General features: G+C 52.6%; 1 protein-coding gene and 1 long non-coding RNA gene across 2 annotated transcripts in view; one reads left to right on the top strand and one right to left on the bottom strand.

The window, feature by feature from the left end:
- LOC133080216 (uncharacterized) overlaps positions 1-8,990 on the bottom strand; it is a 29,181-nt gene extending 20,191 nt beyond the window's left edge. Inside the window, exon 1 of the long non-coding RNA XR_009698435.1 lies at positions 8,903-8,990. This is a non-coding gene — a long non-coding RNA (uncharacterized LOC133080216). The remainder of the gene's footprint in view (positions 1-8,902) is intronic.
- The window catches only part of MARCHF10 (membrane associated ring-CH-type finger 10), an 89,751-nt gene that overhangs the window by 75,306 nt on the left and 1,974 nt on the right, over positions 1-12,471 (top strand). Inside the window, exons 9-10 of the mRNA XM_061176096.1 lie at positions 6,232-6,345; positions 11,200-11,242. Of these exons, the coding sequence (XP_061032079.1) occupies positions 6,232-6,345; positions 11,200-11,242 (157 nt within the window). The remainder of the gene's footprint in view (positions 1-6,231; positions 6,346-11,199; positions 11,243-12,471) is intronic.

Raw genomic sequence — 12,471 nt, 5'->3', positions numbered from 1 at the left:
CACCAGCCTGCGACCTTCAGTAGGGGAAAGCTGCCCTGGCCACACCCCTGCCCAGCAGAGAGGGAACGAGGGGAATAACTACCCCAGCCCCTCTCTTCTCCTGCCCGCTGGTCTCCAGCTGAAATGTCAGATCATTAGCCATCTCCATTGGCTGAACCCAGTGGGGAGCCAGAGGACAAGGGGGCCTAGTTAATGCAATCCATTGAGATCAGCCAACGATGGGCCACAGAGCAGGGTGGAAAGTGTATCTGGATGGGAAAATGGAAAATATCCAGCACAGTAATTACACGACATAGAAGCAGAAGAGAGTTCAAATTAGTTTCAGTGAGAACTTGACAGGCTGTCAAAGCCTTTTGAAAATGCCCTTCATTATAATCACAGAAAGAAACTAGATTGACAGACCCACCCTGGTGGGAGAACAAAGGTCCCAAGAACCAATGTGCAATATTTATCTGCTGATGGAAAGCAGTTCGGCTCACACTTTTACAGCAGTTCTGACTGTTGCGATGGCCCGTGGTGAATTCAGTGGTGTCTGTTTGCTAACAGTCTGAGTTAAACTTGAGACACTAGGGAAGTGTGACTTCGACAAGTTCAGAAACTCTCCATGGATGAAGACCAGAGTAACTGTCATTTAGCACAAAGATAACAAGGATGGAATACAATCTCCGCTCGTCCCCAGGTGGGAGACCCTTGGCCTGGCCAGGAGGTTGATGTGCACACCTGTGCTTCCGAGGTCCAGGCCCTTCTTCCGACTCCCAAACCTTGGCTCCTCTGGGCCCTCTTAGCCAACCCTCAACGCCGTTCACTCCTTGGCAAATGGGTTCCCTTCTTGAGAAGTGGGGTAGCTGATGCCAAACGCAGACATGTACCAAGAGAGGGTCAAAACCAGAAAAGGCTTAGAACTGGTTTCCGCTCAGGCTGGCCTGCACTTAACCTCAACTAACTAACTAGCAAACTAACTCACTAACTTATTTTCTTGCGCATTTTTCACATTTACATTTTTTTTGCTTTTCCTTAGTTATAAAAATCACAAACACAAACACACAAAAGTCTCCCATAATTGAAATTAACATTTAGCTGCATGTCTTTTTTTTTTTTTTTTTTTTTCTATTAAAATACTGATGCCTGGGCTCAGCCCCGGAGATTCTGATTTAATTAGTCTGGGATGGGACCAGGGGTCAATTTTTTTTTTTTTTAAGTGTGGAAAAATACACATAACATAGAAGTTTAACTCATTAACTTTTAAGACACATGTTGAGCGCCTGCTGTATGCCAGATACTGTGCTGGGAGACACAGCAGTGCCCAAGGTCAACACAGTCACTGCCATCTCGTGGGGAAGCGGATCGGCAGGCAGTGACCCTGGTGTGGGAGGGTCAGAGCAGGGGGAAGACGAGCAGCTGTGGACACAGCGCAGAGAGGCCTGACCTGCTCTCAGGACCAGAGAGACCCTCCCCACGGAAGAGCCATTTAAGACCGGAGAGGAAAAAGAGGAGTGAGCCCTCCAGGCAGAGGCTCTTGAGGGCAAAACCCTCTGCTCACGTGGGAGACAGATACCTCACTCAGCATCTGACCATAGACTGTGGACACACCCAGGAGGCGCCCGGTCAGCACTATCAATGGTCTCTGAGGTGTGCATGGGCTTGGATTAGCGTATGTTTCCCTGGTTTGGTTCATTGCTGCCCGTGGCCTCTAACACTGAAATCCGATTATCCCTCCATCTCTCAGACACTGAGCGGTTCCCTTGGACCCCGTAGGGTCAAGGCTTGTTACCAGACTTTCAGCAGCTAGATTAGGAGCTCCTATAGGCCTGGAGAGTGGCCCCCTGAGGCTAAAGTAGCTGGGTGGGGGGGCCCCAGGACCTGGACTAAGCACCTTGGGCTACGGGCATCTAGTGGTCCAGGCACTGGCTGGCAGCAGTTCACCCCCGCCCTAACTCAAAGATGCCTGAAAATTAAGCCCAGCAGGCATTCCACACCCACTGCCCACCTCCCAGTGTGCTGCCGTGAAGCAACTCCACATCTTCCCATGTGTGTGCACTTTAACCTGGACGTGGGACTCATGCTTGATTGACTGGTTGCTTGATTTGGTTTCTGAGTGGAAGGAAGAACTCCTGGATGGCAATAGGTAGAGCTCCAAGGAACATTCCAGGTTGCAAAATGGACCAGGAGAAAACAGGTTTAAGAAAAGTTGAGGTCACAGATTGTACACTCAAATGCCATAGAGGCCAGGCAGATAACGAATGATCAGAATCTCCCAAGTGGCATCAATTGGGAGTGGTGGCCATTGTGACAAAATTGCGAATACTCTCTTCAACGGAAGAAGTTCATGTCTGTCCTTCTTTCCTTCCTTCCTTCCTTCCAACCAGAGCACATCCACAGGCCAGATTCAGCTTACTGGCTACCAACTGTTGATCCTTAGTTTAAAGCAGGGGTTCTCAAAGATGGGTGGTCCCCAGACCACTAGCAATAGCATCACCTAGGAATTCATTAGAAATGCACATTCTTGGGCCCCACTCAGACCCACTGAATAAGAATCTGGGGAAAGGGGTGCCCAGCAACTGCATTTTAAAAGGCCTTTTCAGTAATTCTGATACATGTTAAAGTTGGGGCCACTAGAGTCAATAGTCATCACTGGTCCAAAATTATACATTCTTTTCCTCATTCTTTCATCCATGCATGTATTTATTGAGCACATATCATATAGCAGCACATATCATATACCAGACATGGGCCAGGCACTAGGAGCACGGGGCAGGCAAGGCACATGTGGTCCTTGCCCTGAATCCTAGCTTTAGCTCTTGCCTCTTGTTGGATGTTTTCTTGGTTTTGTGAAATACCATGTCCACTCGTATTAGCTCATTTTGCCATAATGCCTTGAGAAACAGGCAGAACAGAGGCTACTTCTCCCCGTTTATAAATGGAGTCCCTTTGTCCATGCACAGTTAAAAGTCTGCCCAACATCGCAGGGCACGGTGGCCCCAGGCTGCCTATCCTGGGGGCCCAGGCCCCCTGTGTGACGGAGACGTGCTCCTGCCATCTCGGCCCTGCCACACAGGAGGGGCTCAGAGGGCCTCTGGCTGTCATTGCTCAGAAACACAGGCCTGACTCGCTCCATCTTGGCCTCAGACAGACGTCCTCGGACACCCGCAGTCACCCGATCACCCTCACACCTGGGAGCATCCCATGAACATATCTGAAGACTTCATAGAACGTTCAGCCAGGCTGTCTGTTTCTTCGAGCGGATTGTGTTGAGAATGTCCATCCGTAGCAAATCTCTTGACTGAAATGAATTTTAACAAAATGAAGGGGCAGGAGAATAGGAAGAAAAACATGTGGCAGGTGGGCTGAGCGCTCCCAAGCCCCCATCCACTGCTTCACATGCCTCTCCCTCCCCTGAAAGTCTCCCAACGCCCATCCCCACCTCTGCTGCTGCACGTGGGCAGCAAAGGGTGATGCAACTGGGTTGGGGAGGGGAGGGGAGGGAGCAGCTCCAATAAATAACGCTCCAAAAACTAGCTCTTTCTGCCCTTACCGAACAAATACCACGGACGGAACTCTTTCTGATAACAAATCCCTCCCACTTGTGGCTCAGAGTATAAAGGATGACTCTGAGCTGACTATGAAACGCCTGCACCAATTGGCTGGCCCGGCCCTTTTGTCCAGCATCACAGGCTCTGCAAAGGGCACACATAAAGGAGCCGGCCAGTGAGATTTATGGCACCGAGTAACAGGTTCCCTCCCACAGACCAGAGAAGAGACACAATCTGCTGGAAGTGACTTTTCAAATGATCTGCAGAAAACATTAGTGGATATTTTCCCATCTGCATGCCTCCGGGTCTTACGGAGTCATAAAAAGTAAATGATTTCCCTGAACGCTGTGACAAACCTGATAGTTCCAAGCCATTTTCTGGCTGATTGATTTGTCATTATGCATCGGAGTGTCTGTGAGCAGAAAGGCTTCCTGGTGAAGTGAGTGCTGGGGAGAGGGAGCCATCGGGAGCTCACGGGAGGCCGCCGCACCAGGAAAAGCGAATGAGGGACAAGGCTTGGTTTGTGTGGAGGAGCTAAACAGTAGGTAGGTTGGGAAGGCTTCCCAGAGGCAGTGGCTCCTGAGAAGGACCGCAAAGGAGGCACCAGCTCTTGGGGAAGATGGGAGGAGGCCATTAACACAGAAAAAAAGTAGAAACAAGCAACAAGCTCTCTGCCTGCTCTAGGCCAAGGTCAGGAGAGAAAGGCTAAAATAGGAGGCAAACCGCTAAGGATGGTTGACTAGAGCCTTTAAAGACGGGTCTGTGGGGTGGTGGAGGGGTCTCGAGCAGTGACCTTGGGGCCAGTGGTCACCAAGATCTGGAGCTGGCCCCGATGCAGAAGGAAGAGCGCATCGATCTTTGCTCAGCTTGGGCACCTTTTCTGGCAGCTGTTTCGTCCTGGAAGAGGTGTGTTCTGCGCCAGCTTCCTGAGCTGCCCTCAACGGGATGGGAACAGGATGATGGGCCCGTGAAGCACCTCGGGCCACTGAAGAAGGAAGGAGGAGGCACTGAGATGCTCACTGGGTCAAGTCCGAGCTTCGGTTCTCCTGGGAAAATGGTCATGGTGCCGACCTTTCCCAAGGGTGATGTCAAGGGCCATGCCCTCTGCTGGGGATTTTACTCCCCCAGGGCTTCCTGAGCACCGTCTGGCCCATCCCCGACCCTCCCACCCTGGAGATTGGACATGAGGACAGATGGGGGAATAAGGTGGCAGGCAAGGAGGAGTCATCACTAATCCACGAATTTATTGAGGGTCGATGCAGGTCCACAGGGTGAGGCTCTGGAGGACAGACAGCCAAAGGAGCCGAGGACAGAGGCACCGTGGTCAGCCAGACAGCCAGGTCCTCCCTGGGAACCTCCCTGTGTTCTCAGCACCAGTGAGAAAAATACAACCCACCCCACCCACCGAGAAAAAGCAAAAACATTAACAAGTGCGAAATGCTGTGTACAGAGTAAAGACAAATGCTTAGGACTCAGGGAGGAATGACTAGATCAAATGAGGATCATTAGGAAGCCTTCTGCAAGGAGGTGACACTGTGACAGCTGTAAAGGAAGTCGTGCACACAGCCTTAGAAAGGTGGAGAGTGGCAAAGGAGCATCTGCACAACAGAAGCACCAAAACAAGCCAACAGACCACACAAGAAAGAGTGAGAGCAAAGGCCCTGAGGTCCACAGGGCAAGCACTCTCGGGGGGTTAAATGATAACAGAACAGCCAGGGCGGGTGGGGAGTCGGGGAGCCCCTAGGTGAGACCATCGTTAAGCCCATCTGTAAAGGCAGAAACGTACAGAACTAAGGCCTGAGGCCCTTTCTCTGGGCAAACGAGGGATCTAGGCAAATCAAGTGTCCCCTCCCACCCCCGTGGCACCTGTGCCCCAGATTCTCCTACAGACAAGTCTGCCTTCCTAAGACACACATCTCATTGTGTTTACCTCTCTACTCAGAGGCCAGCAGCTACACACATACATATACACAGCATGACGCCCAAACACCTCAGTTCTGCCTAACATGGTCCCACCTTTCCATCTCCCCAGCCCATGCCAAGATTTTTTTAAAATTCAAAACAAACACCCTCCTCATATACTCCAGCCACACCAGTGAGTAGAGAATTTTGCCCAACATACGCTCTGCCCTCTATGTGTTTGCTAGCATGCAGTGCCTCTGTCTGAAAGGCCCCGAACGGCCCCCCATAGCCACCTACCAAAGTCCCTCCTATCCTTTAAGGACCAAAGATGCCATCCCCCACGTCACACGCAACCAGTCTCTTTCTTCCCCTTCGCATCTCCCTCGTGGCCATTGACACATCCAGCTGCTACTGGAGCCATCTATGAATGAGGCGTTCTCTCCCACATCACAGAAAGGGGTCCCAGTAGGGAGATGAGACCTTTTGCCCTGTGTTCTCCAAACACCCAGCTCAAGGCCGTGGCAGGAAACTGCTCAGTAAATGTCCACGGCCTGGGACTAAGCCTGGAGCTTTTTCAAGCATCCTCCACTAGGCAGTAAAGGATTCCAGGATGGCTGCCCGGCCTCCACCCTGGATTCCCCTTCTGCTCTGTTCTCTGGTCCTCCAGGACACGGCTTGCCTTGGGGCTTGGGCTCTTGTCCTATTTCTTGTCCCCTCTCGGCCTTGTACCCTCCACCCCATGATTTAGACCATGTATATTTTACAGATGAACTTAAAGAGCTTCCTTGTCCACATGTAGGCACAACACGAGCTGATAAATTCAGGCTTGTGCCTGGTGCTGCTGCTTCGTCTCTATGAACAGAGGTTTGCAGAACTCATGAGACTCAACCACAATCAGGATGCAAGAGAGAGGGTGAGTCCGGCCCTGCCTGGACCGTCTGGCAGCAGTCCCACTAACCTTGCCTTGCCGTTTATTAGATGTGCATCCATTGAGGTCCTCAAGGTCAGCTGGTGGGATATGGCACTGTCATCATTAGACTAAGACTTAGTGGTTGCTAGGTGTAGGCACAGTGGCCCTCTGGCTGAAAAGTAAGTGACAGTCACGTAATTGTTAAACGTGGGTCATAATTAAATGGTCATTAATGGTCATATAAGCAAGTGAGTCTCTAGGGATATTTGCCCCCCAGAATAGAGGCCCGCAAGGTTGCGGGGTCTGGGTGTGCATTACGTGTGGCTGCCCACTGCCTAAAAGCAAGGAGGGTCCATGAGAAACAGGAACCCTCCCTGCCCCCAGCCAGGGAAGCTGTTTATTTTGCTTTGGATCCTAGGGTGTGTTATTCTAGCGTCTGTGTGTGTGTATGCCAAGAAACAAAGGTGCTGATGGGGTCCCACCTGTCATTAGAGAAGTGACAATGTATTTACCAGAAATGATCATCTGTGGCTGCCCTTCCTTTCATAAGAGAACCGAGGCCCTCTAGGAGGCCCTGTGGTGTGGAGCGAGAAGCCTAGATCCGCTACTCTACCAAAATGCGGGAGACGGACAGGCCGACCTCTGAAATGTACAAGTACGCTTGGCTGTTGTCAAGTCAGAACCCTGACCCCCAAGGGACCGCCCTCCTGGTTAAACGCCTCCCTGTGGCCAGGCCAGGAAAGAGCACAGGGCCACCTCCCTTACCTTAAAGCCATGCCAGGCGCTGATATTTTTTTAGTGTTTGGGGTTCCCCATATACCCCTTGAGGCTTGGAACTCAACCTCTGCTCACATCAGAAGGTCACCACTGGAAAGAAAGCCAGTATGGCAGTGGGCAAGCCACTGATGGGGCCGCGAGGCAGTTTTAGCGATGCTCTGCCCCCCTTATCCCACGTACCTCTCCTTCTCTTCGCCTTCTTCTCTGTGTCTCTCCTCTTCTACCTCAAGCGGGCAAGAAGCACCTGTCGGCACCAGTCACTGCCTGGAGGTTGGACCCCACTGGCTCCAAGCGCTCCCTACACAGCCCCAGACCTTGCACCGCTGGAGGCCGAGGCGATCCGTTTGGAGCCATCCCCACTAGAAACGCTGGGTTCAAACCATTAGCCATAAGAATTCGAGGGGTTTCCCTGGTGGCGCAGTGGTTGAGAGTCCGCCTGCCAATGCAGGGGACGCGGGTTCGAGCCCTGGTCTGGGAGGATCCCACATGCCGTGGAGCAACTAAGCCCGTGAGCCACAATTACTGAGCCTGCGCGTCTGGAGCCTGTGCTCCGCAACAAGAGAGGCCACGATAGTGAGAGGCCCGCGCACCGCGATGAGGAGTGGCCCCCGCTTGCCGCAACTACAGAAAGCCCTCGCACAGAAACGAAGACCCAACACAGCCATAAATAAATAAAATAAATAAATTAAAAAAAAAAAAAAAGAATTCGAGATCTGGCCCTACATCTTTCTGGCTTCAATTCTCCCCTTAGACCCTAAGCTCTCAATTAAGACAACAGGCTGGGTCTTTGCCAAAATTGTCTCCTCAGGAATCTCACCCTCTTTCTGACCCAGGCCTGTCCTTCCTTTCACTCTTCCGTAGTTTTAGTGGTGACATAAATTCCTCAGAGAAATACATTTTTTGAGAAAGAAGTACAGGAAGCAGGAAATGATCCTTTGTTTAACATGTCTGTAACCTCATTTTCATGATTCCACATCTTTTTAATGAACTTTTTATTGCACACTGAACTTCAAAGCACCTAGGGTTTGATAGAGGTTACAGATGGCCACAGCATCAGCAAACAAATGCAAGTGACATTAGCCTCCAGGACTGCAAAGCACACACAAGAAGGCAACAAGCAGTACAACCCATTGGATGAAAACCTAGACCCTAAAGCATTGACTCTAGAGAACGTTCTGGTAAAAACTATCCTAGAGAAGCAGTAAGTGATGCCAGGAGCAGGCCGGGAGCCAGAGAGGAAGGAAGCAGAAGGGACAGGGCAACACTCTTCTCTTCCCACAAGCTTACCTGTAATTTGAGATTCCCTGAAATAGATCTCACCCGTTTAAACCACCAAGCAATAACCAGCACAAAGAATCAGTTAAGACGTACCCGAGGGGCTTCCCTGGTGGCGCAGTGGTTAAGAATCCGCCTGCCAGTGCAGGGGACACGGGTTCGAGCCCTGGTCCGGGAAGACCCCACATGCCGCGGAGCAACTAAGCCCGTGCGCCACAACTACTGAGCCTGTGCTCTAAAGCCCACGTGCCACAACTACTGAAGCCCGTGCACCTAGAGCCCACGTGCCTAGAGCCCGTGCTCCGCAACAAAGAGAAGCCACCACCATGAGAAGCCCGCGCACCGCAACGAAGAGTAGTCCCCGCTCACCGCAACTAGAGAAAAGCCCGCACACAGCAACAAAGACACAACGCAGCCAAAAAAAAAAAAAAAAAAGACACGCTTTGCCTAAAAGGGACTCAAGAGTCTAAAGAGACAGACATGTAACCAAGATTATCAAAAAATGTACCTTGTGTTATGACAGGAGATGGAGCCATATGTGGAGGAACACAGAACAGAGTTAGAGGACGTGAGGGGCCACCGTTCTCACCCCCTCCTTCCACTCCTTCTCCGGGACAGACGCTCCAGGCAGGGCCTTCAGGGACACAAGCCAACGTTTCAGAGGGCTTGCTTTTAACCCAGTTAGGTTGTACACTTTGCCCTCAGTCTTCCCACTGCTTTGGGAGCCTGGTGGCAAAGCTGCTTCCATTATTGCTCTTGTCAACTGATCAGCTGAGGAGGTGATGCTTGAGCTGAATCTCGGACCAGGGTTTCTGGGGAGGGAAGGGCATTCCATGCAGAAGGGAACGCAAAGGCTCCGAAAGGAAAAGACTTGCGCGCCTGGGAAAGTCAAGGAGCTGAGCGTGGCCGGAGCTGGCAGGAAGTGAGCAGGATGTGGAGGGTTTGTGTGCAGCTCTGAGAGGCCACTGAAGGCTTTCTAGCCTGGGGCTGGCAGGCCGGGAGATCTGCATTTCTGAGAGAGAACGGGAGCGGCCATGTGGAGGGTGGGCTGGAGGGAGGGGGAAGAGCCCGGCCGGGCGGCTGCTGCCCTGGGACAGGGTGAGGGGGCCCACGTGGGGAGCACTGGAGATGGGGGGCAGGTTTAGGTGGGCACAGAGTGAGGTACAGGCTGAAGGGAGCACCGCCTGTTATTCTCTGCAAATGCCCAGCAGGAAAGTGGCCTTTTCTCACTTCAGCTGTTCACGATGGGAGCATCTCCAGAGAACACAGCGCCCCACCAGCCTCACCTGATCCCACTTGGGCTCACCCTTTAGTCTCATGGGGACACAGGGCTGTCCTGCGGGGTGAAGCTAAATGGGCTTGCCTTCCCTCCCCGTTCTCCCTTTCCGCGCCTACGTGGGACACTCCAGTATTCAGGGCCTACACCCTGGGGCCCCTGTCCTGGGCTTCCTCCTAGCCCTGGGCTTCGTCAGTACCACACTCTCCATTCCCAATGAAATGACCCGGGACCCCGAATTCCTCTCCCTGCCTGCCCACAGCAGCTCCCCTAAACCCCTCAAGTGCCTAATTTGCTAAGCTAGGTAAAATAGAAAGAATCCCTGTCGGTGTGCCAAAAGGCAGAGCGCAGAAGGGACCGCAGGCCTTCCATGATGCCCTCCTGGCGTGAGCACCCGCCTCTGTCTTCTGCCCCAGGTGCGCTGCACTAACACCTGACCTGTAGGAAAATGTTCACCTGGAGGGGAGGGGAAGGGATTGCAGTGGCTGGCCTGGGGGGCAGGGAGGGTCTTGAAGTAGCTCTGAAACCCCACTGGCCCATTCACGAGTGAGGCTAGATAGACTTACCCTAGGCCCTCCCCATTCACACCTTTTCTACAAAACTGAAAACCCTTGCTTCAGAGGACCGAATCTACCCAAAGGATGCAAGGCCCAGGCTTGGCCCACAGTTGGGAAAGCTTCCCTACTCACCAAGATGGCGCTGCCTGGTGGCGTGTGAGAGTTGGTTTAGAAAGATGCCATCCCCTGGCATGGAATCTAGAGGCAGGATGAGGTCATCCTAGCAGCCTGGAGAAAATGGAGGCCGTTGCTAGCACAGTCCTGATGTATCATTTACCAGGTAACCAGGACTGCTGCTCTAGAAGAAATTCCATCCTTCTCCTGCCCTCCCCCTGGCCTTCTGGTGAGAGGGACCCAGGGGCCACAGCTGCCTCCACGCTGGCCAGGCAGTTGCCCTAGTAACAGTGTCCAGCACCCCTTGTTTTGTCCCCCAGCCTGTCACAAAGCCCCTCTGCAGCCTGGCACAATGGGCTCCCATGGAGTACACAGTGTTTCTTATTGTGGCATAAAAGGCCATAAAGTCAGAACAAAGAGGGAGCCCAGAGCCCTGATGGGCCCGCTGCTTCCTGCCGGGCAGAGAATACAACCGATTGTCTAAAAGCCAGTGGTGAGGCAAGTGGCCAGTTAGCACGGCCTTCACCCCACGGCCTGTAAATGAGATTTGGACCATCAGGATGGGATTCTGCTATTCAGATCAATTGCTGAAAGGAAGCAAGTCTGTTCACACTGCCAAATTTAGAAGCCCCGAACCAGCGACGGTGACCTGGGCTATGGCTGAGGCTCTCATTAGGATGAGCCTAAGCCCCACAGGTGCTGAATATCAACACTACCCTCGGCACCTCCACGCATTTACTCTGCCCCTTTAAGGTGACGTAAGGGATTCCTAGAACATCCCCGAGACTAGGGAATTAGACATGTGTTCACAATTGCTTTGGAAAAATGATTCATTTTTCATTGTCTTCTTTCTCATAGTTGTCAAGAAATTACCCACAACCCAGACCGGAAGAAAATGAAAGTAGGTTTGGGGATCAGTCCTGCCATGTTGAGGGTGTTTGCTAATTTGCTCTCTTTCGGTGACTGTGTTGAACCTAATGGTGTGGAAGGAAGTAATGACCACCACCCAGAGGCAAAAAATAACCCCACAAAGCTTGGGAAACTCTAGCTGCAGCAATCGGGAAGGCATGTCCAAGTATGCTGGATGCAGAGGAGATAAGAATTCTAATTCATCCTGAAAGCGAGGGGAAAGGCCAACAAAGGGAGGACGGTCTCCTTGGGCGTAGGACAACTTGCTACAGGTTTTTTCCTTTCCCTTTGCTGGGATTCACCAGCATCCAGCCCTTGGGGAGCCCCTTGGGTTTTCTTCTAAACCTTGGAAAGGCACTGTTTAGCCATTACCTGAGGGGACAACAGTCATTCACAAGCTAGTACTGGATTTACTGGATTTTCTCACTATTTGGCCCATTCAAGTGGGCCTGTTGAATTCAGAAGTTGAACAAGGAAAACAGGTGTCGGGGAAAGTCAAAGGAGGCAGGACAGCTGTCTTCAAGCAGGCTCATTATCCCATAGAAAACCCAACTGAAGAAAACGTGCTCCATTAAAGCAGGTGGGCTGGCAGTCAGACTTGGGAAGAACTTCTCCATCAGCTGGGAGAACAAACATTACAGTGAACTGGGAGGGTGACAATTCCATCCCCAGAGGTTGTTCTGGCGAGAAATTTCACAACTGCCTGCCTTAAAAGGTTTAGAACAGCGATTTCCACGCTGGCTTCGCCATGGGAATCACCTGGGGAACTTACCAAAAATACAGATTCCTGGGCCCCTCCCAGAGATTCCGTTTCAGGTGATGGGGTGGGCCCCTGGTGATCCTGATGCAGCCGGTCACGGTGATGCTTTTGGGAACCCCCAACAGACCCGTCTGCAGGAGAAGCTAAACCAGCTCAGAGCTCCGCAGGGTGGGGCCCAGATGACGACCCTACAGCACCCAATCTGTTATTCAGGGCGCGCAGTCCCGAGAACCCGGGCTGACCATTTTCAGACGGGGGGAGGGCCCTTCCCTCCGTTCACAAAAGGAACCCGGAGAGTCCCAGTCCCGGGCGCCACCGCGGGGGTCCAGCCGAGCCGGGTGAGGGCCCAGCGCCCCCCTGCGCCCTCGCAAGGCCCTGGGGCCACTCGGGGCGGCCCGCCCGACCCGCGGCGCCGTCGCCTGGGCCGACCCCGAGCGGCTGCTCCTCCTCGGGCAGCCGGG

Source organism: Eubalaena glacialis, chromosome 19 (genome assembly GCF_028564815.1).
Source record: "Eubalaena glacialis isolate mEubGla1 chromosome 19, mEubGla1.1.hap2.+ XY, whole genome shotgun sequence".
NCBI classification, from domain to species: Eukaryota; Metazoa; Chordata; class Mammalia; order Artiodactyla; family Balaenidae; genus Eubalaena; species Eubalaena glacialis.
Note: the sequence above shows the minus strand (reverse complement) of the source record. Positions and strands in the feature narration are given on the sequence as shown.